Source organism: Cinclus cinclus, chromosome 3 (assembly GCF_963662255.1).
Source record: "Cinclus cinclus chromosome 3, bCinCin1.1, whole genome shotgun sequence".
Lineage (NCBI taxonomy): Eukaryota > Metazoa > Chordata > Aves > Passeriformes > Cinclidae > Cinclus > Cinclus cinclus.
This window is the reverse complement of record NC_085048.1, coordinates 78,997,562-79,023,406: the sequence shown is the minus strand read 5'-3', so window position 1 is coordinate 79,023,406 and position 25,845 is coordinate 78,997,562. Positions and strand designations below refer to the sequence as shown.

General features: G+C 39.3%; 2 protein-coding genes across 4 annotated transcripts in view; one reads left to right on the top strand and one right to left on the bottom strand.

Moving 5' to 3' along the window:
- Positions 1–18,896, top strand: part of PRKD3 (protein kinase D3) — a 43,248-nt gene extending 24,352 nt beyond the window's left edge. For all 3 annotated transcript variants that reach the window (XM_062490265.1, XM_062490266.1, XM_062490264.1), the window contains exons 9-19: positions 406–529; positions 3,326–3,403; positions 5,046–5,322; positions 8,525–8,577; positions 8,960–9,032; positions 11,861–11,967; positions 12,532–12,693; positions 13,147–13,245; positions 14,045–14,312; positions 15,203–15,288; positions 15,917–18,896. In XM_062490265.1, the coding sequence (XP_062346249.1) occupies positions 406–529; positions 3,326–3,403; positions 5,046–5,322; positions 8,525–8,577; positions 8,960–9,032; positions 11,861–11,967; positions 12,532–12,693; positions 13,147–13,245; positions 14,045–14,312; positions 15,203–15,288; positions 15,917–16,090 (1,501 nt within the window). In that variant the 3' untranslated portion in view covers positions 16,091–18,896. The remainder of the gene's footprint in view (positions 1–405; positions 530–3,325; positions 3,404–5,045; positions 5,323–8,524; positions 8,578–8,959; positions 9,033–11,860; positions 11,968–12,531; positions 12,694–13,146; positions 13,246–14,044; positions 14,313–15,202; positions 15,289–15,916) is intronic.
- A 114-nt stretch (positions 18,897–19,010) lies between these two features.
- Positions 19,011–25,840, bottom strand: NDUFAF7 (NADH:ubiquinone oxidoreductase complex assembly factor 7). The gene is made up of 9 exons (XM_062490267.1): positions 25,574–25,840; positions 25,410–25,490; positions 23,920–24,030; positions 22,764–22,974; positions 22,208–22,266; positions 21,387–21,500; positions 20,437–20,580; positions 19,954–20,127; positions 19,011–19,579 (listed from the first exon to the last, which is right to left on the bottom strand). Exons 1-9 carry the CDS (start codon positions 25,838–25,840, stop codon positions 19,367–19,369), a joined length of 1,374 nt encoding a protein of 457 aa, XP_062346251.1. The 3' UTR covers positions 19,011–19,366.
- Between the last annotated feature and the right edge of the window lie 5 nt (positions 25,841–25,845).

Below are 25,845 nucleotides of genomic sequence, written 5' to 3'. Positions count from 1 at the left end.
CTTTGGTAGAGAGCTTCATTAACAGCAATATTATGAAGCAGCATATTCAACTTACATAAACAAGAAGAAATTATAATTATGCTGATGTTTTATATTATTTTAATTATATTTCTGTGGTGTAAAAGAGCATAAAAGACCAGTAGTCTCAGCAGATTGTTTGAGAGAAGATGATTTCGATGGGTGTTCTCATTTCAGCATGTTTCTTCTCTGTTCCTTAAGTACTGCAATACTTGACCTAGGAGAGCTAGTAGGAGCTCACATACCTTATCAAATTCATCCATCAACTAAATCTACTGTATAGTGTCTATTCCTGAAACTTATGGACTAAATGTGTAAAACTAGTGTAATTGCAGAACTGTTGTATTTTAACTTGTTACATATTAAACTGTTGTATCTTCTTTTTAGTCCTTCAACAAGCAATAATATTCCTCTCATGCGAGTTGTGCAATCAATCAAACACACAAAGAGGAAGAGCAGTACAATGGTGAAAGAAGGATGGATGGTCCACTATACTAGTAGAGACAACCTGGTCAGTTACTTTAGTTTCTTCCTAAATTAAATTATTTCTTTAAACTCGTGTATTTTATCTTTGATTTATAGTATAATTTGTATAAGAACTTAGCTGTGAAGTTCATTATAAAGAATATCAAGGGAGATTGGTCCCATGGTTCAAGGGAGAAACTGTAATTTATTAAAGATTCTTCATGTGATGATTGAACAGTACATTTCCTTCTCCCCTTTAAGAAGAAAAAGCATCTCTACATTGTCTGAAATTAATTGCATCTATAGTATTTCAGCTTTCCTGAGAAGGTAACTTGGAATAATTTGCTTGTGTCTTCTTTCTCTTTAGTAGTTGAACTAAATACTTTTGTCTCTTTTTCTATTCTACTATGTGATAAGCTGGAAATCATAAGAATGTTAGGTGCACTGAAATGGTTGACAGCATTATTCTAATGATCTAGGTGTTTGTAAGTAGTTAAGTGTAGATATGTAAATAGTTATGTGTAGATAATAGTTAATATGTAGCTATTAAGGTATGCTTAATTCCTCTAGCAATTCACTCTAAGAGTTGTGGCTATACTATATGTTCTTGGGTATGCAAGCATGCTCCAAAAAGACTGTGTTGTTTGTTGCCAGTGCTACCAGTAATGAGCTCTTAATTGAGTTGGCAAGCTACTCAGTTTTGTGTATTGAAGAGGAAGACAAGGCAAAATAACCGGGTTCCTTAGTGTTGTCTGATGGGAGGAAGTGAATTCCTCTTGTTTTTTCATTGATGAATTTAAGAAGCTCCCAGATCTCATGGAGAACATTTTGGGGTATTGAGACTGTCAAATTGAGACTGTCAAGAAATACTTCTGCATTCTTTATCTCTATGACATCTGACTGAAGGAGACTTAAAGAATTTAGAGAAACCAAGTTATTTAAGTTCTGATGAAATCAAGTTGAGGGGTGATAATAGGCAGCTCAGGTTATTGTGAAGTTCTGACTTTTTGTGATTGTCAGCTAAACTGACTGCTGTACAGTTTTCTAATACGTAGATGTATTTATCACAATCCAAAATAAATATCTAGCATATTTTATATGTGGTTACAGCCAAGACTACATAGAAGTCACAATTGTCATCATCTGGCTCTGGAAAAACTAAGGCCAAGTGGCAGACAGAGGTGAATATTTCTAGCAGAATTGTTCAGGGCAGACCTGGTATTCAGCTCCAATTTAAACTTTCAGTACAACCAGTATGTTTTCCCATGGACTTTGTTTTTTAACCTCCCCTAGAACAGAAATCTGATGAAACACCTTAGCTTAGCTTGATTTTCTTCATCTGTCGGTCTGGCTGCTACCTTGATGACATCAAGTGAAAAAGGCCAGTCAAATGGAGTACCCTGACCCAAAGCAAGGTAGCTCCAGCCAAACAAGATCTCACAGAGCTTCCTAATGGGAGGAGACTTCCGTGTTGGGCATTACAACATCGGCTATTTCCCTTGACCGTTCTGTTCTCAGCATGTCAGGCTGTTTCCTATTCCTGAAACAACTGGGCTTCATATCAGTTCCAGACAGGTTCATTTTAACAGCGGGATCCGTGTGCTTCTTGTGCTCCCTGGTTAACAAGATGCTTCAGTCTTTGAAGTGAGAAATTTCTGTCATCATCTTTACTCTTTTTCTGACCCATCCTTTCTCAGAGTAGGGTATGGGGCAGATTATGAATCCTTGAGGAAGTGACCAGCCTTTTCCTTAATTCCTCTCCTCCGAAGTCTTTCCTGTTTTATGATTCAATAAAGAGCATATATGTCAAAATGAGGGGTTTACCCTTTTGGATTCACCCACTGTCCCAGTGCTGTCTGGAAATTCCTTTCAGTTAAATCAATTTTTTGTCTAGTTTTCTTTTTCTAATTCCTATAGGTTGACTTAGCTTCTCCCTGATTATAGTGATTTAAGCTCTGCTTGAATATGGCCAAAAAAAAAAAAAAAGCTTTTAATATAACAAAGTTTATAAAATGTAAATATAGTAGAATAATATTTCAAACTTTGTCATCTTAAGTTAGAGTTAAGGGTCTTGGATTTTTGTCCCAGAGAAATGGAAGTGGTTTTCTAACTATATGAGTGTGGTGCAAACAAAATATCTTAGATTCATACAGCCATAATAGATTTCTAAAAACTTCTTTGTTTTAATGAGTATTCTTCTGCTTAAATTACAAGATGGTTGTATACAGCAGTTAATCCATGTTACTTTTTTGTGGGGGAGATTTCTTGTTGGTGGATACTTCCAGCAAATGGCTATTTAGTCTGTCTTGGATTTTTTTCCCCCCCACAAATTATTTTTTTCATTTGAATCTCATAATGCGTCTGTTTTGCCACAGTATTGACAAAACAATTAAAATCTTGTTAGGCTTGCTTGGTGCTTGAATCTTTGCTATATTGGTATGAGGGCACAAAGGGAGAAAGTATGACTCCTGCAGTTGTCACTAAATTTAAATGATTCAGCTTTTGTGAGAACATACAACTGGAGTAAAACCTGTCTAGTAACTGTTTTCTCTGTATGTGTATGAGGTAACTGTGTATGAGGTAACTCCTGTTGTCACTGCTTTTGCTGTAAGGTAAGTGATATTTTTGCTAGTTTGTGGAAATAATTTTTGAGCTGCTTGTTCAATTAAACCAAAGTCTTTATTCCCAAAGTTTATTTTTTCATTTCTGTAGCTAAGATTAAACTGCAGATTAATTTTGAATGATTATCACAGTAATTTAAATCATTTTTAAAATTTAAATGAGAAAGCAAAAGCCGTAAGAGAGGTTTATTCCTTATGTAATTGTACTGTACATTTTATAGAGAAAAAGACATTACTGGAGACTGGACAGCAAATGCCTCACACTATTTCAAAATGAATCTGGAACAAAATATTACAAGGTAATTAATTATGAGTAGTAATTATGTTTCACTTGATTTATTCAGTGCTTTATAGATATGAAATCTACTTGTGAGCAGTTTATGTATTATCTCCATTTTCCCATCTCTTTTTGAATCAAAACTGCGACCAGGTTAATTGTTGCCCAAAGCCTGTAAGTGAGAAGGATCAAGACTAACTCTGAGAAGTTGCTTGCAGCTCCTGCTCTTAATTCCCTTGAGTATGTCTCTCCTTACATTTTTGCATGTACTGTTCTCCTGAATTACCTGGCATATTAAGCTTTTCTCACAATTACCACAGAATTTCTTTGACCACCAGTTGAATGAAGGCTTGGATTTTTGTGTTCTCTGAGTAGTGACTGAAAGTTTGCATGCTTATGTGTTTTATTTCAATGTTCCTCAAATTAAATTACTTGCTATTGTACAACTGAAAGTTTTAAGCTAGATTTACAGGAAAATGTACCATATAGCATTATGTTTATGTAAATGGAGCTTAGTGTATTGTCAATGTAGGACTGTGTTTGGTGGTGGAATATTCAGAAAATGCATTTGAATGTGTAAACAGGACTTTTCCTTTTCTTGTCTTATACCTTTAGGTGGGGGTCCAAATCTTGCAGCTTCTTCCTTTATAACATCTCTAAGATCAAGCCTTTTCTCTGTACACCCAGCTAAACTTGCCTAGATCCTTTTCATCCCTATCTTGACCAATGCAGTCTCTTCTCAGACCTCTCTGATACTTGTATTGCCCTGTGCATTCAAAACACAGCTGGTAAAATATGTTCCTTGCTTGTTTGCTCCGTTATGTCACTGCTTTTAGTCTTTTCACTTGCCCCTTTGCATCCCTTGTCTAAACTGCTTAGATCTGACTGTTTGTCTTTGCTATTAGAGTAATTCACAGTTTTTGCCTTTACATTTATTTGCTCTTCATCTCAATCAGCTGCCATCTCTTATCCTCCTAATGCCTGCCTGGTGTTCACCTGCTTGTTCACTGCTCTTGCAAGTGACATGCACCTGCACCTTTCCATGGATGTGGGATGTCCTCTTCTAGCTAGTGTGAACTTGAAGCCATTTCTTCCTTCAGATCTGTTCTGTGATACTCTTGTACCATGGTCATAAACTGACCAGCTAGAGGATAGTATCTGTATGCAGAAAATATCTGCTAATATCTGTATGAAGGAGAATATTTACCCCAAACAATTCTGATGCACAAAGAAGTGCTTTTTGATTAGCGTGTATAACTGCATCCTCTCATTAATGTTTCATTTTTTTTCCCTCATGCTCTTCTCTGCCTAAGCTGTGTAAACTGCAAGGGGAAAATGGTCGTTTTCTGGTTGTGCATCACCTACCCATGCAGTGGGGGTGTGTCTCATGATGAATATAAATGTAGTTTGAGTAGAAAATAGTAGTTGTGTAGAAAGAACTGTGGTGGGCTTGAAAGTTTGTCTATGCTTGTATACAGGAATTCAGAAAACTATGTGGGCAATGGTCATGTGCAGTTTGAATTTATTTATGAAGCTTGGTGTTTCGGCTTTGGTTTTTTGGTATAGTTGATTTGGTTTCTTCGCAATGCTTTAAGTTATGTGTGTTAGTATATTAAAATATTATGTGCATTTTCATTTTTTAATTTTTTAATATCTTTCTTCAGGAGATTCCACTTTCAGAAATTCTCCAGGTGACTCAGCCTCGAGATTTTTCACACGTGGTGCAGGGCAGCAACCCGTACTGTTTTGAGATCATCACTGACACGATGGTGTACTTTGTTGGCGAGAACAATGGCAGCACTCATCACAGTCCAGTTCTTGCTGCCTCCGGAGTTGGACTTGAAGTAGCTCAGGGCTGGGAGAAAGCCATTCGCCAGGCCTTGATGCCAGTCACTCCTCAGCCCAGCGTTTGCACTGCTGCAGGACAAGGAAAAGATCACAGTAAGCAGGCAGACAAAGCACTGTTCTTCCTGTGCTGAAGCTGCTGATGGTAGTGATTCCTTTGGGAAAAGTGCTTCTTTAGAGTGAAGTATTGTCTGTTGGTTATCTGCTGAATTGGGTCCATCATTTTCCATGGGTCTCTAAAAAGTGACCCTCAGGTTTGTGTAGGGTGGGCAAATCCTTTAACCTGTTGTAGCAGGAAGCAGTAGAGAGTCAGATTTACAACATGACTGGAGAATGCAGAGTTTTATTGTGGGACCATTAGGAACACAAACATGTAAAGATGTAGAAAGGGAGCACAGATTAGATATTTCTAATATACCTAACTAAATAAATGTATTCCGATTATATCCATACACTTGGAAAGAATTAAATTTGGATTTTTTTTACGTTAGCACCTATATATATATATGTATATGTATATATATACATATGTATTTTAAATTCTGTGAGATGTTGGTAGCTAAGGAGAAGAAAAGGAGTTAGTGTTGAAATGTAAATATCATCAGTGATGTTAAAAACTTTTTCCGAGCTGTGGGTAGTTATAAAAAGTAGCCTATTCTTCTTTTAATGCACCTTCACTCCTTTTTTTCCTCTGGCATGGGGTTATATTCATTATCAAGGTTCCACTAAACTTATATATTTTTTTTTCTTTTAAGACATCTCCTTGTTCCTTGCAACAGCATTCGTTCTCATTCTATACTGATATTTATGCTTTCATTTTTAGTTTATTTTCAAATTCCAGCTAGTCTTTAATCTTCTTGTAGTAAAATTTTCTTCTGCAGGAAATTCTGAGATCAGTTTCTCTATCTCTTGATATCTGGCTATTCTGCATCAGCAACAATTAAGAACATATAAATGCTAGTCTGAGGTAAAGGTGCTTTCTGCAAATGCAGCAATGGTCTAAAATAGTAAACTATGAAATGCCAGTACTGGCACTGGTATTTAATTACAGTGAAGAAACATACCTGTGAGATGGTGCCTCATTCCTGGGCTCATACATACAAAAAATGCCACTTTTGATATAGAATTTTTAGTTTCATGTATCTGTATATCTATATCTGTATCTGTGTACCAAACTCTCTGTTTTCTGGCACTTAAGGCAGACTTTTGCTGACAGACTTGCAAAGACACTGGATTTTTCCAAAGCAAATATTTTTTCAGATATAAATAATAACATTTCATTGTCATTGGTAGGGAATAGAACTGCAGTGGTAGGTGCTGAGAGGAAGTATTTTAATATATTTAGGATTGTAGCAGTATAAGAAATTGTTGTGAGTCAGGGAGTGGCATTTACATATTTTTAGTCAACTGAGGTTGGTTTGTAAACTCTCAGAAGGTCACAAAATGTCCGTTCATCCCTCTTCTTCAGTCTTTGTGAATCATGAAATGTGTCTCAGGAGCCTTTAAGATAATTAGATTTTTAGCTAAAAGAAAATCTCAAATATGTGCTTTTAAATGAAAAGATGAAGAGTGAGATGTTTCTAGTGCTTGAAATACTTGTGACAGCAGGGAATTTGTAGTGTCAAAGTGTCCACGAGGCACTATCTAGTTATTGTATACCACATTGTGGCCAGAGGTAGGTAGAAATGAGGATGTTCTTCCAGTCTGACCCGTGACAAAGAATCCTTTGTAACCACATACCTGGTGTTTGGGGTGAGGTGTTTCTTTGTGAGGTGATTCTGAACTAAAATGAGAGAGAAAGTAAGCTGTTTACCTGCTGTAGATTAGGAACTGAATTGAAGCATTACTTATTTCTTTAGTACTTCTTAGCCCTTACACTTGCACATTTCAGACACTAGAAAAATGGATTTATTTGGAAGGAATAACTCTCTTTACCTCTGAGTTACTTTGTATTCTGTAGCCATCTGTGGACAAGGGTTCAGTGTGTTCTGGTAAACACTTCCAAAAAGTGCATCTTTATTTTCTAGTTACCTTGCAGCAGTTTTTGTTGACCATAGGAATTTTTCTGTCTGACTTCTTTATTGTTTTCTTTTGTGTTCTGTGTGGTTACTCCAGTACTGACTTGACTATAGTCAATAATCATTAGGCATATGTAAGGCTCAAAGTTCATATCTCAGATGCAGAATTCCAGGTGTTCTTGAGAATTAGTATTTGTTCCTATCTTCTCTCTATAAATTTCTTTTTTGAGATAAAGCAAAGGTGGCAAAAATCAGGCATCTTTCTTCTCTAAATCCTCTTTAGGATGATAAAGGCTCTTTTCAAGGTTGCAGTAAGTCTATAGTGTGTTTACTGTCTACCTTATAGAGGAATTAATTTTTTTTTTCTTTAAGTTAACAGGGAGGGAATTCCCTGTTGGAGGGGTTGGGAGGGACCTCTGGAGATCATACAGTCCAACCCCACTGACAAGTCAGGGTCCAGGGTCCATTTGGGTTTGGAATGCCTTCAGTGAGACAGACTTGAAGTGATGGATGTCTGTTAGTCTGAGGTGCTTTACTTTGCCCTTGGAAGTCAAGAGAAGGGTATTTCCTGACTTCCTTGGTATAACTCTTCTTGCCTGTGCATCAGTGTTATTCCTGTAATGAAAAATTCATGTCAGTGTCCTCTGCAGACTGAAGACGTTTTTATTTTATATATTTATGTGGAAATTACACCTCCTGAATGTGCCCTTATATTCCAAGGATTGATATACTCCTGTAGTTTATCCATGAAACAAGGATTTTTTTTTTTAAATATTATGGGCTTGATGGCTTTTAAAATTATCAGTTATTCTGTTACTTGGTTCCTTTGATTTGTTTCCTTTTCTTATGCATTAATTATTTATATCTTGGTGCCACAGAAGATAGGAAACCATATTCATTTAACTATAAGGGATCTACCTGCTCCTCTTGCCTGTATTTTTCTTTATGGCTACCAGAAATTGTTATTCATTTAATGAACTATGATACAATTGCTATTGCTTTTGATTATTCATCTGTCTATTGTGTACACACTTGTATTGTTCTACTATTTTTGTAACCAGGAACAGGACAAAAAAAAGACATTCCCAGCAAAACTTCTAGGCTTATTTATCTAATGAGTTCCACAGTATGAAGTTTCTGCAAAACAACACTAAAAATCATTTCACTGATACTGGGTTAGAAGTCAGTGAAGGGGTTTTATTAATTTTCATCTTTCTAATCTCTTTAGAAGAAGTCTGCCCTTTTTATTTACTTACTTGACTTTATCTTCTCTATTGCAGAAGAATTGTCCCTAAGCATCTCTGTTTCAAATTGCCAGGTCCAGGAGAATGTGGTGAGTTATGTGCATTGTATTATAGTGATATTTTTTAATCTGATCATTACAAAGTTATAGCAAAGTAGTAGCAGTGTCTGGATGAGAAAGCAACACCAGAGCACTGTAGGTAAAGAAAGCCATGTTATATGCAGGAAGTAACCTACTTACCTGCCATGGCTCTTTGTTTTTATGAATGTATGTCCCTACTATTGGTGCAGCTCAGAGGATCTTCTTCAGGAAAAGTTTGTTGTGTTTTCCCACTCCATTCAGTGTAATGATGGTACTTTTTGCAGAGTTTGATTAATGCCAAATATAATTACATTAATTCTAAGGTGGTCCTTAGAACAGTTTAATGACTCCTGATATTTGTGATTTCTTTTTTTTTTTTTTTATGCATTAGGATATCAGCTCTGTGTACCAAATATTTGCTGATGAAGTACTGGGTTCTGGTCAGTTTGGTATTGTATATGGAGGTAAATTGCATTATGTTCTATTATGCATTTATTAAGGTAGAATGTCTGCTTGATAAAATTATCCTTTTCATACTTACTTTGCTGTATCTAGAATGTCTAGATGAAGTTAATCTTGTTAAAAGTTGTGTTTGGATTACTTTGCTGCATGTCTCTGCAGTTTTATGTGCAGTATTTCTTTGCAATTAAATTCTTGCATTTACAGTTTTGCATTGGCATCCTAGTCAGTTTAGAATGTGCATTGCATTTTGACCACAGTTAAATACAAAGCAATCCAATTTGCCCATGTATTTGCTGTCAGTTATACCTGTTTTGAATGACACCTGAGAGATGTGACCAAAAGCAATTGGAGAAAGACATAGTTTATGGCTTGACAGTATGGATGCAATCATATTATTGACATACTTGATATGAACAAATTTCTGTCAGCAGGGTAAAGTAGAAAGAGATACTCTATGCCAAGAGTGTTAGTCCTAGGTTTCAAGTCCAGTATTATCACCTAGTCATTTAAAACCTTCTGTTGCAGCATGTAACTTGTTTTTAGTATGTAATCACAAAAAAGAAGAAATACTAGAAATGCATATGAACTCTGTTTCTATCTCTCTCTTTGTTTTTAATCCCATGTTATACCTCAAGTGTTGAGAAAACCACAGACCATAAATCTGGAAAGAAAGAAAAAGTCATAAGTTATGATTTACAAGTGGTAATCTTTCTGCTTCTGGCATGTTTTCTTTCTAATCAGGAAGTATTGTGGCTATGATTTTTCTATGTGCCAATTGAGTAGTTAGATACTTTATTACTTCTAAACTGCTTGGTGGAAATACAGTTTGGTCTGGTTTTACATCTCTCTTGATGGAGGTCAGGTTTTTTGCCCCCTCTGTATTTCTTTAAGTATAGTGTAAATCAAAATGTCCTCCCTCTCTTATGAATAGAAATTAACAAATCCAGATGCTTATTTTAATGATTGGATTTTATTTTTCCTACATTGCCTTGTAGGTAAATATCAACTTGGTATTTTATATGATTCAATGCTTGCAAGTGTAATAAACACTTATAAAAAGCTTTCATTAATTTTTTAACTGAATGAGGGCTTAAAATATATAGGATATGTTTACTTCTTAATATAAAATCAAAAGCTGAAAGAGTAGGAAAAGACAATATAAAAGACTATGGTTTTGCTGGCTCTACACACTGCTTAATTGTTGCTGATATTTGGGGAGACTAGATTTGGTAAATTCTGATATTGGCTTAGTGATCTGTGTAGTCACACTGAAATAATGGTAACAATTAATGGAAAAAAATAAGTTGCTTTTATTGCCATCAGGTTTGGATTGGGTTTTTCTTTTGTGTTGTATTTTTTGTGGTCTTTATTCTTGACAATAATTTCCAAAATTGCAAATCAAAAGTTACAGGATATAGATATCCAACTCCTGCATCAGTGAGAACAGTTACCCTCTGCTTTTCCTATTTTGATTAGTTTGAAAAATCTGAAAAAGGTAGACAGAAAAAACTACTCTTGATGTTTTCTTACTGATGTAAAACTTGCACTGAAAACTGGCTGGTTGTGTTTTGTTTAACAAGAGGAATTTTCAAGCTGCTTTTCTGTTACTCTTCATGGGTGATTTTTAGCTGTAGTCTAGCTTGTGTAGTTAGGTGTTTTGTTAGATGGGTTGGTTTGCTTTACATTCTTTAGCAATCTAGCATTAGCCTTCTGTGTTTTGCATCTAGTTTGTAACTGATTGTATTTGTGCTACATTTCAATATAATTTCCTTCATCTGGTGGAGATAAGCCCTTTATTCATGATGATGTTGAAGGCAGGTGCAGTAGTTCCTTGGCACGGCAGCCCATGGAGCAGTTCCTGTGCCTGCTTAAGCCCTGGCCACCAGTGCTGATCAGGAAGCAGCAGGAGAGGCTGGCTGGTGGCTGCTGAGATGTAGCTGGGCTCCCCACAGCAGTGCTGGTAGAGCCTTCTGTGCCACTTGCACTGTAGCTGTGTGTGTCATCCCTTCTCCTAAAATGGCTTCCAAACCCTTCACTGAGCAGATAATGCCACTTTTCTTTGGTGCAGACTTACTGTTCTGTAATAGTTTAGTGTTAAATGTCTCAGATTTCCAAGGTCTTGCAGTATGTGAACCCATTAGCTCCTCTGATAAGACTGAAAGAAACCAGTTCAATAGCTGTGAAGAAGCTGGGGAGGCATTAACAGCTCCTCACTTAGCCCTGGACATAGCCTCCCTGCATATTGCAGACTGCTTCTCATGGAGCTGATGCAGGTTGCACCAAGGAATAATATGTGGTGTCAGCATGGTCTTTTTCTTACCACAACCTTTTAGAGCTTTGATCACAGCAGACTGCCCTGAGTGTTGAATGTGTTGCTGTTCTTTGGGGCATCTAATGACTCTCATGTTCCCATAGAGTATTAGGTGTATAATTTCCTGTGCACATGAAGCCCGTGAAAGTATGAAACCTCTGGAGTGGGTTTGTAGATCTGTCTTCACTTTGGCCTTGAATTGCTGTTGTTTTTACAGGAGAGGCAATATTCTGTGGAGTAGTTATTACTTGCTCATGTCCAAGTCCCTTGCACAAGCAAAAACTTCACCCGATACATCTAATGTCAGTGTGTGTGTATCTGACAGCAGAGTGGTAAATGGTTTAAGTTTAAGCTATAGAATTCCTGTGGAGGCTGGTCACTTCTTTTACTTATATGCCATTTGCAGTTCTCCACTTTACAGAACATAGTGGTTTCCCCCGAAAAGGAATTTCTCCTGTAATGTTTTGTAGCTATGAATTGCTTCTACTTCTTGATGACTGACACTGACTTTCTGTTTAGGAAAACACAGGAAGACTGGAAGAGATGTGGCTATCAAAGTCATTGACAAGATGAGGTTTCCAACTAAACAGGAAAGTCAGCTTCGTAATGAAGTAGCCATTCTCCAGGTATGAAAGTGTTTCGAATCATGGTGGAGTTTTGTCTTAAATAGACCATTACTGAGATTTTGTATTGTGTGTAAGTGTTCTAAATTGATTTTTAAATTTACATCTGTGATTTCTGAGTACTTTTGAAGAGGGAATCTTATAAAAGCTCAGGAATGCCTGAGTACTTGGTAGAGTTGATAACTTGGGGGTGATACCTACCCTGCTGATCCCACTGAAACCATGTACTTTGGCTCTATGTTGTCTCCCTCACTATAATTTTCTACTGTTTTCCACTACTGGTTCCTCAGTCTTTGAGTGTTATTCTTATACTCGGTAGCTTGAGTACAGAACATGCATCAACTGTAAAATTAATCATTGCAGCTAATTTGTATTAAACAAGTTATCCTTAGTAGCTGGCATGTTTTATAGGTTGACATTTGTTTCAAGCTAGTTTCTTTCCTCAGGTATGTTTTTTACCTGTATCTATTTAACTGTTTTTTTTTATTTGTGGTCAGCATTTCTGTGTAATTTGGGATATTTCATACTGTGTTATTTTAGTGATGTACCTATGCTACTTTGTTTTAGAATTTGCACCACCCTGGGATCGTGAACCTGGAATGTATGTTTGAAACCCCAGAACGGGTCTTTGTTGTGATGGAAAAGCTGCATGGGGATATGCTAGAGATGATTCTTTCCAGTGAGAAAAGTCGACTTCCAGAACGAATAACTAAGTTCATGGTCACTCAGGTGAGCAGTCTGCTTTGAGAGGGAAGGCCAAATTTGGGTTTTGTAATTAAAAGATGAGAATTTGAAAAGGGGTTTTCTATGCTGTTATTTAAGAGACAGCATGGAGAGCTACACATCTAATGAAAGTTGAATAAGCAAGAAAAGAACTTTGAATGTTAATTATGTTAATTTTTGGCCCTTCTTTCCCAAGACATAACATTATGGACATCTAAAGATGAATGTCAAAACAGTAAGCATTCAAAAAGACATAGGAGGAGAGGTGGGAAAAGGTTGGAAGATAAATGCCCTTGTTTTCAAGTCTTGGTAGGCTGGAAAAAACAGTACTTGCACAGTATATATGGATTAGTTCTTGAGGACTATATTGATAAAAATTGCTGTATTGGTTAGTGTGTGTGTCTTTTGACACTTCTGACCTGCTTGAATATGTTCTGAAAGCGTTATTTCATTTTGCAGATACTTGTTGCTTTGAGGAATTTACACTTCAAGAATATCGTGCACTGTGATTTAAAACCAGAAAATGTACTACTAGCATCAGCAGAACCATTCCCTCAAGTGAGTGAAGATTAAGCAGTATTTTTCATTACTGTTCATTGGGCTTTTTTTTAAAGCAATGTCGACATTGCTGCTTAAAAAGCAGCCTCTTGTGGGATTTTCAGCTGACTTCTAGAATTACTTGAACTGCATGTCTTGTAGTTCCCTTGTCTTACTAAGTGCCTTCAGTGCACTGCTCTTATACTCTGAGGAGGGCTTATTGACTTAGGGTTACATGCTGGACTTGATCTGGATCCTTTTGTCTCCACAAGTGCCTGTTGTGTTCAAGTTAAAGAACTGTTGCAGGATCATAAAGATTTGAGCATCGATGCATGTGCCAGCTGTTAATGCATTTTACTGGGATGTTTTGTGAAGAGCTGGCTGGCTCTGAGTTCAAGCTAAAACTCATTGTTTGATTTCCATGTAGCCAAAGCCTCCAGCTTCTGGAGTATGGTTAAGAGGAATGCGATTTGGCTGGGGTTCATGTGTGTTTTTAACTTTGGTTCTGTGCCTTTCGAGAGTGAGGATTTACCTCTGAAAATGAGCTGGGTTTGGAATCAGGATATTTTTTTCCTTATTTGCACACTTGTGACCATGTAATAAGCAAACTGCCTCAGACCTGAGTCTGCGCAGGGCCAGTTCAGGTCTTGATCTGAAGCGTGGCTGATCTGCATGCTTCAAACCCGGCAACCTAAAACCCAAATGGACTGGTTTACGTGGGGTTTTGTGTCTGTATGCATACATGCAATGTTTAAGTGATGGCAGAAAGGGTGTGAAGTCAAGCAGAGATTCCTCAGTTTAAAATGTGCTGCTTTTGCAGGTGAAGCTGTGTGATTTTGGCTTTGCACGCATCATTGGTGAGAAGTCTTTCCGGCGCTCTGTGGTGGGCACTCCTGCGTACCTTGCCCCTGAAGTGCTCAGGAGCAAAGGCTACAACCGCTCCCTAGACATGTGGTCAGTAGGAGTTATTGTCTATGTGAGCCTCAGTGGTACATTCCCATTTAATGAAGATGAGGATATCAATGATCAGATACAAAATGCAGCATTTATGTACCCACCAAATCCTTGGAAGGAAATTTCCAGTGAAGGTAAAACATTAATTTTCTCTATTAAAATGTTTGTGTGTGTAGGTAGCACATTTAAATGCTTATACATCAAGGTTCATTTAGGAAGGAGTGTGAAAATCATTGATAGTTTGAGTTTAGTAGATTATGCTGAATTGGATAAATATGAGGCAAATATGTTTGTGAAAGATAAATTGTGAAATACAATGCTTTAGATCATTTTCAGGACAGGGGAGTCAGGAGATTTAGCAAGAAAAATGAATTTCATGCATGATGAGTGGGATGAGTAATCTGACACTTCCCAAAAGTCCCAAAAGAAAATTAATGTGTGGGTATTTGTTAAATGCTGGCATATTTTATCTAAACTGTAATCACAGAAACGGTTCAAAGTTGAATCTGGAATTTTGGTTTGTACATTAGGAAGTACAGATTTAAGTGTCAGGTCTGAGCAACCTAGAAGTTTACAAGGCTGGTCTCTGGAGCTCTCCAGTGCCAGCTTTGGTTATATGTTGTTACCGTGTTTGGTTAATACGTGATTAATACACAGGTACATGTGGAAGGATGTATACAAAAGTATACAGTAGTGGAAGTACCTATATCATAGTGGAACAGAGGATTATGCTCAAACTTCTTAGGCAGATCTGAAAATCATTAAAATCACTAGGGGAAAAGATTAACGAATAACACAGTAAAGCTTTTAATGTTTCCATCAAAAGTAGGGGGAACTTACCACATACCTATTTTGTAGCCACATTTAACATAAGCAAAGCTAAATATAAAATTCAAAGGCTTGGTTAAATTTAAAGGAGTTCAGTGTAGAATACACTCACACATAAAAAAAGTAATTTCTACTTCAGCATGTGAATGATGATAGAGGTGATAAAAATGATGTAATTTTTGTTCTTCTTTGCCAGCCATTGATTTAATAAACAATTTGCTTCAAGTGAAGATGAGAAAACGTTTCAGTGTTGACAAATCCCTTAGTCACCCATGGTTACAGGTAAACTCATCTGCCTTTTTCACTACATTTATAATGGGTGAATATTTTTTTAATTAAATCCTTCAGAGTCTTACGAAAACTGCAAGTGTCACATTCTGTTAACAAGCATTCATGAAAGCTTGAGCATTTCTGGGTTTAGCTTTGCATTTGATGTGCTCCAGGGTTCTGACCATCTGTGACTAGCTTCTTTCCTCAAGGGAGATTTGTCTTATTCTCCTACCTTTTCCTTTCTGTCTGGCAGCAACATGGGCTTACTCTTCTGGCTTCCCTCCTGACTGTGGGCAGTGATGGGTGCTTGGAGCCCTGTGAAATCAGCATGGAGACAAACATTGTTTGCTCAGTGCTGAAGTGGACACACTGGTGTGTGCTGTAACTTGTAGTTGGTTTAGAAGAGGTTTGTTTGCAATAGAGTTTATCTGCTGCTTTGACAACCTTAGATACTAGCCTATTTAATTTTGAACTATTCTTTGTGGACATTGTTGGGGCATTTTTTTTTTTTAGCAGATCTTGTTGGTTATATCTCGTGGCTGTTTACACTAAAAATGGACACGAACTACATAATTTATTTGTGGGAATGTAGTGCTGCTGTTTCTTAAAACTGCTTCCTTAAATCTCTTTTACTCCTCAGGATTATCAGACTTGGCTTGACCTCAGAGAATTTGAAACACGCATTGGAGAGCGTTACATTACCCACGAGAGCGATGATGCACGCTGGAAGGAACACGCTTACGAACACAACCTCGAGTACCCCCAGCACTTCATTATGGCTCCTAATCCAGATGATATGGAAGAAGACCCTTGATTTATTCACTACGCTAAATTGCAGCAAAGAAGGCTACTCCAGGCAGAAACTGGAGATAAGTTTTGGAACAGCTATTGCTCTTTCCAAATGCTGTACACATAGTTTGGTGTGTAAAGCCCCAGAGGACCCTGCATTGCCATGGGAATAGACTGTCTGGCAAGCTTTTCTGCATCCCTGACTTTCTCTGAGTAGTTACTGGACAGTGGGATACAAAGCCCTGTTGGGTAACATTTCACTGAGCTGGGTGGCTACAAAGCCATTACCGAGGTGTAGTGTGTACAGACTGAACGGTTTGTGTTTTTCAAGGGTTTTTGATATTTTCATAGCCAATGCAGTAAGAGTTTTTGTAATAGTTTTCTAATCCCTATTTACTAGGTCATAGAGGACTGTTTTCTGTTACTTAGATACATCTCCCATTTCTCAAACGGTGGATGATGAAGCGACTCTATAAAGAAATCAGTACAGAATACCTTGCCGAAAGCAAAACATGGTGGTTTAGTTGAATACAGTTTCATAGATGAAGGAATAATTTGCTGCTGTTTAGATGGTTAAATGTGTATCTTGGCCTTAATTGAACTTTCTACAGATAGCAACAAAGGAAAAAAAAAAGGAAAAAAAGAAAATCCCCATAACTTCTTACATTCCTCTTGAAATGCTGGCTGACAGTCTAAGGAGATGACAATCAAAGCTGTGCTAGGCTTTTATTTTGTCTGTTAAAAAAAGCAATAAGCCACAACAGTGCGCTGCTGTGCAAGGCTGGCACATCATTGATACACACCAAAGGCATTTTGCCTTAAAACTACACAAGCAATGCACAGAGAGCATAGATGACTTGATATAGCATATCCTTTCACTCTGGAAGACCAGCTTCTAGCAGAAGGATGTGGAAAAATAGGGAAAAAGACATGCAGCTTTCTTCTGTCGTTTTGAGTAATAAGATTTAAAATTTTTTCTGATATTTTTCTAATTTTTTTAAGGTTCCCTGGATTTACATCAGGAGTAGTTTGTAGCCTGCTAGCTTGTTATGTTAACTCTGCTCAAAACCTAGAAGTAACAGTGGATACCACATCACTTGTTGCTTCTGCCAGGGCAGCTGGATTGTAGGAGAAAGGACTTTGTCTTCCCGCCTTAACCTGCAGCCCCTCCCATCCTCTGTACTGTGCTCAGAACTGTTTGAGCTGAATGAAGAGTCCAAAAGTAACTCCTAACTCAGTCTTTTCTGTGCACATGCCTCAACTGAAGGATTCCCAACCACTAACAGGACTTGTGGCACAATAGAGGGGGAAACTGCAGTGCTCTTTGGAAATTATTCCCTTGAACAGTTCAAGTTAATGGTATTTCAAAGAACTTTGAGGCCGTAATGCTAAATGGAAATGGAAGAAGGTTTTTTGGTCTTATTTTAAAAAATGAAAAGGGTGAAATCTTTTTTTTTGTGGGAGTGTTGTGCTGCTGGAGGGTGCTGGATGGCTGTATGCATCCCTGATGTGCCAAGCTGCTTAACTGGAGCTTAGTTGGAAGTATTTCTAAAATACTGATATATTTAGTAATTCTAAAATAGTGCCTTTGAACTGCAAAGGCAGTGACAGGCTTTAGGGTATCTCCTCTCTCCTACAAAAATTTTTCTGTAATTGTTTGTATGTAGGATAAGTATTTTTTTTCTACTGTTGTTATTCAGGTAAGGAAACAGGTGAGCAGATTTATAAGTTGTTAGATATACCTAAAATGTTACATGGTTAGTTCAGAGCTGGCAGCTGCTTGCAGTAGCAGTGACCTGGGAGTGGTCAGTGGCAGCTGCAGAATGATGTGCCCACAGGTAGGTTTGGGTGTTTAACTCACTTTTGCTTTTCCCATTGCCCTTTATTTGTCTGCCACTGCATTTCATAGGTGTCCATGTTGGCAAAGGCTGAGCTCTGGATTCCTAACCCTGTTTAGGGAGGGTTTCAGGACTGATTGTTCAAAGAGGCACTGCTTTTCATCTCTGGAACCAGAGCAATCACCTCTGACATTGGTAGTTTGGTATTTTCCCACTCTTGGCGAGAGAAAAGCAGTGCTGTTTTTCAACTTCCAGTGCTCAAGTGACCAAATTTCAGTGAAGCCATTGCTATATTCCATCCTAACTGCAATATTGTAGAAACATTTATATCTAAAAAACTGAACATATAGTTTGGTTTTAAACTTCACATTTTTTATTTGAGCTGTTATTTCAGGTTTACCTGTGGGTTTGTTATTTGTGTTGTTTGAAGGGAAGAAATAAAGCAGCTCAGTCACTTCAAAAAGCACAACAGGAATAGAGGAAGGAGGGAACAATAATGAAGTAGAAGACCTGGCTTTTGTCTCTCCCCATGAAGTCTGCTCTGCTTCAAAAGGTTATATGAGCTATTTATTCTTCAAGTTATATTAAAATAAAAATAATGCTGTTGGCCTCTGGAAGAGATTGCCTGATCATATGCAGACTTATGGGGCCAGACAATAGAAGCCACAAGCAGCTAGTAGTCAAGAAACCAAAAAAATCAGACTTACATTATGAGTAAATTTACTAGAGTAGTAAAAATAGCTGAGTTTTTTATTCCCTTTTTTCTACCTTTACTGCGGACTTTGACAGCAGTAGGTTACAGTGTTTAATACCCTTTCCCCTAGATGAATTAAGTTGCATTTGTTCAAGCAATAGTGCTATGGTGATGCTAGAAAAAAGCTCATGTAAAATTTATAGCCTCAAAATGACACTGTCAAGTACTTTTATATTTTTATACACCCCATTGTTTGTAAATATCCTCTGGCAAGCTTGAAAATAAAATTTATTTCCCTATCAGACTCGTTCTTTTTATTTATGTGAATTATCTCTCCTGTTGAATGTTCTTAGGAGTAAATGGTTCTATACTTTCTTGTTTGTGGATTTGTTATTAGATATGTCCTGCTGTGGAAATTCTGCCAGCAGAGATTCCTTTTATGTGCATCCAGTCACCATTCTCTTCATAAAAATATCTTCAGAGATGTCAAGGCATCTTGATTTTTTTCAAGTACCAAAGCTTGGATACATTTAAAGACTCCTTAGTGCATCTGTTTGTTACTGACAAGTTTTGATTCCACTAGTAAATATTTTATGCAGTTCTATCCTAAGACCCCCAAATCATTGTTCATTTTGTGTGTGCTGGTTTCTGTATGTGTAGTATTTTATTTCCACTCATATTGCTTTGAGTAGGTCAGTCAAGAGGTTTGATGTGCTGCACCAGACGTATTCTGAAACAGCCATCACACATTTTGTGACAGTATTTGAAATTACTTTAGTAACAGCTCATTAAATCCAGCAACAGGTGGTAAGGGAGACTTTGATTCTGGCTTCTCTTTCTTGTCAGGATGTACAAGTCTGTGGTGAGGCAGCAGGGCAAAAAAATTAAAACAATCTCCCATCTTCTCGGGATTCATCAGCATATCATAGCTGTGTAGTAACTGCTCACGAGTTGCTGTATCACTAGAATTCTGCAAGAGCACCTGGAAAAAAAAACCAAAACAGGCAGGTTAGAGCCCTTCCTGCATTCCTATAAATTCCTGCAATCCCTTCTTGCATCCTTCTCACTTAACTGTGCTGTGACGGTTGATAGAACTGGTGAGATCACTGGTGGTGGTCCACAGCCCATACACGGATTCACGTTTTGCATTAAATGCTCCTAAATATAATATGATCGGTTTACTTTCAGGGATCTAGAGTAACTTATATCTAGCAGAAGCACCTTTCTGATCTCATATCTACACGTTATTTTGAATAACTTCCTTTTAAAACTGAAGATTTTTACTAAAGCTCTTGTGCTGCTTAAGAGTATTGCCTGTGGACTGGGAGAGTTCTGTAGCTGTGAACACTCTTGTACCTGCAGTCGGAGGTCAATGCCCATGTTCTTTAAAAACTCCCGTTGTTTTATGGGGCCTAACGTTGCAGTTTTTCCCTGTGTCATCTTTCGAAGGTAGCTGAAATCAACATCTGCTGTCAGGTCTGCTGTACCTGGAGCACTCAGCACATCGTGAAGTTTGTGATTCCGGAAACCCTGAAAACGAAATTGGAAGATTACACTCAGCTATAGTCCAGCCATCATAGCTGGGGCCAGCAAAAATTAAGCTGTGCCTTTGAGGGGTGACAATAGCAAATTATACATGGAAAATTTGAGATAAATGTAGCAAGAGCTCAGATTACCCTTTCCATCTGACAGAAAACCCTTCTGGGTACTGATTAAATAGGAATTACTCATTTATACGCAATTTTTGCTATTTTGCCCACCTACAAACTTTATCTCAGAAAAACCTAACAATGAAAGATAACAGTCTTCTGGCTTATTGCTACAGGACGAGTGCTTTACCCGGAAAGTGTCGGTTTTGGTTCCGTCGTGGCCGTAATCCGCAACCAGAGCAGCCCCACCATCCTTCTCTATCCGAGAGGCAAGCCTCTGCACAATGACACCAGCCTCAGGACACACTTCCACGTGGTCTCTTGTTTCTTCTGGCTATTGCAGAGTTCAAAGACCAGAACATCTGTATTAGCAGACAAGCACAAGGCAAGTATCCCTCGCGCTGGGTGTCTTGGGGCTGTTGCTTTGCTGGGACAGCAGGTACAGGAGGTCTGTTCCAGGCTGCCTATACTAGCTTGAGCTGATTTTTGCTACGGCTCTTTCTCAATCAGTGTTTTCTGAATGCTGAATTTCAGTAATCTCTTCAATAACCTGTAGTCAAATGAAAAATTTTCTAGGAAGAATATCTGTATCAGGTGAAACTTCCTTACTCTGGTAATTAATGAAAATAGTGCTTCAGCTGTCCACACCCTTCGGAGGTTTTCTGGTGTGAGACTTTGTAGCACCATTTAATCTTCAGTACTTAATTTTGTAGCTTTGAGTATCCAGTGCGCTTCAGGAAGAAACCACAGCCACTTTCCATTCAAGGTCAGCCTGGCGCAGAAGCAGGCAGCTACCCCGAGTACCCTACAGCAGGCTGAGAGCCTGGCTGGGGCAGGGCCACTCTCGAGATGGTGATGCCACACAAACAGTGCAGAACTCTGCCTGTCACTTGCTGCCTTGGTTTGCTCTCTGAGCCGTTTTGTGTGTTCAAGCTCCTATTTTGCGAAGTTTGATACACGTGGTAATTTCTGTGCTGTAGTTTCACAGCATACAAAGCTAAATGCTTGTAGAAATTTTAAGCTCTATTCATTTATAGACTGAGAGTCCTCCACTTGCTGTCAGAGTAACTGAGAAGCACTAAATGTACTTGAAAGAGTCAATATAGGTGTAAGGATGTGCTCTGGTAGGCATAACCTCACCTGAATAAAGTTTTGTGTCGCAGGGGTCCTGGATGGTGACAGAACAAACCGCAACTGGTCAGGAACTTCTGGATCAACGTCAACCAACACCTCACGCCAGCCTTTCTCTGTTTGCTGTTCAACAAGCCCAAAGTACTCATGTTATATTCAACAGGCACCACAGCATCTTGTTCATTTGACTGAACTAATATACCAAGCCTTTTCCCAAAGGTTTTAGGAACAATACATTATTAACAGCTCTTACTCATTCCTATTTAAATCCACTAACTGCCTTAGGAAAAGCTTGTGGTGGAGTCTCATCTGCAGAGCCAACAAATACAGGTTTAATTATACTTAAAAGGAATTAATGATGCTGCTTCTTCTATTGGCAGTGCAACACTGAACTTATCAAAATAAGAGATTTCTTTCTACTGGTGGTTTTCATAAATTAGCTACTTCTGAATCATGACTAGCCTCTATTTTGCTGCTCTCGTTACTGTTCAAATGAAAGCCTTTTAGTCTTTTGTTAGTAGTGTTACAGAAAATCATGTGGAAATTAAAAGCTGCATTAATGTAGCATAAGAAATAAAAAAAAGCCGGAACCTTACGAGTTATCGCAGCAGAAAGAAATCCTTAGCTTTCTTCAAGTTTTTCCATTCAAGAATAATTACTAATTTTACAGTTATCAGCTGAATTAAGCTTTATCTGTCCAAATTCAGTTAGAATTATTTCATCACCAGAGACTGGGCATCTGTCTAGTTTGGTACCTTAATTCAGTTCTTCCTCAAAGAGAAAAGGTGTTTAAGCAGATGGTCACAATTACAATAATAATCTTGCTATACCTGAAACTTATGTATTGGCAGGGCATCAAAGAACTCATGTGCGAGGTAAAAGCTGTAACCTGTGTGAAGGTAAAAAAAGAATTGCACTAAATTATTAATGCTTCCAGAGCAGCTTCCAGTTTAAAATGTTTTTATGATTTTTAATGAATTAAGCTAGTTAATGTGGCTGTGAAAAAATTATAACTACTTCCAGCTTGTACACGTTAAAGATGCCATTTCTACAGCTAGCTCTAGCTTCCAGTACATGAATTTTACATCAATGTCTTGTGGAAGGAGATTCAGGCAAAGCCAGCAACTGTTTGGTTTTTCAACCCCATGAAAAGAAAAAGTCAGAATATAAGAAATTGGGTAGCTATCCCCAAATGAAGGTAGACAGAATAAGTAGCAGTGATGAAAATGAACCAAGATTCTGCCTCAGACTCATACCAGGAAGAACAAATATGTATATAACTACTTTTCTGTCCAGTGTGAAGGCTAGCAGGGATGCCCTCTGCTATCAAAAGCTGTCAGTGAAGGAAGAGCACCATCCCTTTAACAAGGCATTCATGCTCCCTACCTGGTGGCACATCTTGAATGTCTCTGTACCAAAATATGGGAATTCCAGTCTTGCTAATGCCTTTCATGTAAGCAGACTCATCCTCAGGGTTTGGCTGCACCTTCCCTCCTGTCAGCATCACTGCTTGGATCTCGCTGAGTTTGGGGCTCACTTCTACCAGATGAACAGAGACATCACATTTACTAAGAACGGAGGTGAGCTGCTTGAAGACCTACAAAGGCAGATGAATTCCATTAGGCGCAGTCGTGCCGTGTACATTAATGGTTTAAGTATTAATCTTTCTTCTCACTATTTACTATTCACTATTAATTATTCAAGATGGAAGATTTTAGTTGGCTTTCACTAACGAAACAATCTCAATGAGAGAGTATGCATTTTGCTCCTTCAGTAGGAAGCGTGAGTTTCTTCATAAATCTTAATAAAAGCTGCTACACTTCAAAAACGTTGGCTACACATTACAGGGCTGTAAGGACAACAACATGAAATGCTAAGCTCCTCTAAGACCTGTGGAAAAGATTAGCGTTAGGAGAGAAATGGTTCAGTTTTCCCTGCCACTTTAAACAAGTGTTTGATATCCCACATTTCACCATTTTTATTAACATATGTAAGTAAAATTAAAGTTCTTAGGTGGTGCTAAATCCCATTACCAATCTGTTTATGAATCAGCAGCATTTTAATTAGGACAGCCATGCAAGCATGACTGACCACAAAGCATTAACTCAAAAGAAGTAAGGCCCTGAAATGCCAAAGGAATTAACACAATTTCATTCTGCGCTACTGTTCTTCCCCTTGCACTAAGGTCTCCATCCCAGTTACACATAGCAACACCTTCCTAGATGGTTTTCAGTTAGGATAATGTTTCCCTACATAGAAATAATTTACAATGGAATGTTCCTGCCCTCCCCTTCTAGCCAGTGGTGTTTGGAAGGTCACAGGCATGTCTGTGCAGTGTGCACATGCTGGCCCCCATTCTGCTTCCACCTGAGAGCCCTGCTCCCAGAAACTCATCTATTCTAATCAGAGTCTGAGCTGCCAACCTGACTGAAGTGGTCTGGCTACTAGGGAAGTGTAAACCCTGACAGCAAAACATCTTGCCTTGAGATTTCACGGTAGCTATGGAATACAGTCAGAAACAACATGAATAGTTTTCACCTACCCGCAGTATGTCCTCAGTGAGGGTGCCCCTCCCTGGGCCCAGCTCCACCAGCTGGAAGGTGTTCGGTTTGCCCATGGCCATCCATTCACTAATGTACCATATTCCTATTAACTGTCAGTGAGAAACAACACACAGGGTTACAGGAATAACTCCAGCCCTTGTGGAAAATCATACCTACATTTTGTCTGATAATCACTAAGATAACATGGCAACATCATGTCTTGGTATTTTAAAGTTAAGAAGAATTATGATACATAATGTCACATTCTGGTCTTTTAAGTATTAAAATTGGTCATTGATTGTTGTCAGCTCAGCAGAAGTAACTCTCCATCAGTAAATCCGGGGAATCTGTTCTGGCTGGAGCAAGAACTTTCACTTAAGGCTCAAATGCAGGTCATTGCCCCAGGTGCCTTTGGACAACTGCTCTTCCTGACAATACATTTACCAAAGCAACACTGAGAACAGGATTTAGCCACTCTTCACTTCTGGAAATGATAAACAAACCAGAGAGAGAGCCAGACCAAACTCTGGACATTATTTTTGAGGGGATTTTTCACACCGGCAAATCACCATAACTCTTTTTATTTATAAGCAAGTTCTGTATGAAAGTAAAGTGTTACTAAGCACAGATGGTGTTTCAGACAAAGGACTTTCAGAAAAACAAAATCCCTCTTCCTCCCTCAAAACCAATTTTTTTCTTGGGAAATAACTTGAACCTTATCATTGCTGCTCCAGTATTTTGACACTGATAAGGTATCTGAACATTGTCTTGGAAATCAGTTAGGATGGAAACGGGAAGGGACTGTATTGGGCCATCTGGACCATCCTCCCTGCTCAAGCAGGGTCATCCTAGAGCACACCCACAGCACAGGATTGTGTCTAGATGGTTCCTGAATGTCTTCAGTGAAGGAAACTTCACCACCTCGCTGGGCAATCTGAGTGCCAGTGCACAGTAAAGATCTTCCTCGAGTTCAGGTGGAGCTTCCTGTGCATCAGTTTCTGCCCATTGCCTCCTGCCCTATTGCCTGGCACCACTGAGCAGAGCCTGGCTCCATCCTCCTGGCACCTCCCTGCAGATACTCACAGACATTGATGAGCTCCCCTCTCAGTGCCTCTTCTCGAGCCTGAACAGCCCCAGCTCCCCCAGCCTTTCCTTTTTAACAGAGGTGCTCCAGTGCCTCAGTCATCTGTGTTACCCTCCACTGGAGCCACTCCAGCAGCTCCATGTCTCTCCTGTCCTGAGGGGCCCAGAACTGGACTCAGCACTCCAGATGTGCCTCACCAAGGCTGGGCAGAGGGGCAGGATCACCTCCCTTGAGCTGCTGGCAATGCTCTTCCTAATGCACCCCAGGATTCCATTATTCCATTGGCCTTCTTGGCCACAAGGACACACTGGTGGCTCATGGACGGATTGTTGTCCTCCACGATTCCAGCCGCGCCCGCGCGTTTAAAGTAAAACAAATAACTTAAGGCTCAAGGAAGTGCGTTACCTCTCCGAACACCTGACTTATTTCGGGCGAGGTGATGAAGTCTCCGCTCTCGCCGACGCCGCCGCGGCGCGTGTAGTAACCCTGCGAGGGGGAAGCGGCACAGGGCCCGGGGGTCAGCGCAGTCAGCAGGGGCTGAGACACAGCCCCCCCCGGCCCCGCCGCACCTGCCCGGGGTTGGTGAGCGCCTCCCGCATGTACTCGGCCACCGTGACCGGCCCGCTGGCCCGCAGCTTGCGCGCCAGGTGCCGCAGCATCGCCCCGTCCCCGCCGGCCGCCTCCGCCTCGCCCCCCGCGCCCGAGCACAGCCGCGCCGCCGCCGGAGCCGTGGGCACAGGGGGGGACAGAGGGGCCCCACGGCCACCGCGGGCAGCAGGACGGGGAAGCCGCCGGCGGCCCGCCAGGAGCGCCCGGCGCGCGAGCGGTAGCGCCATGGCTG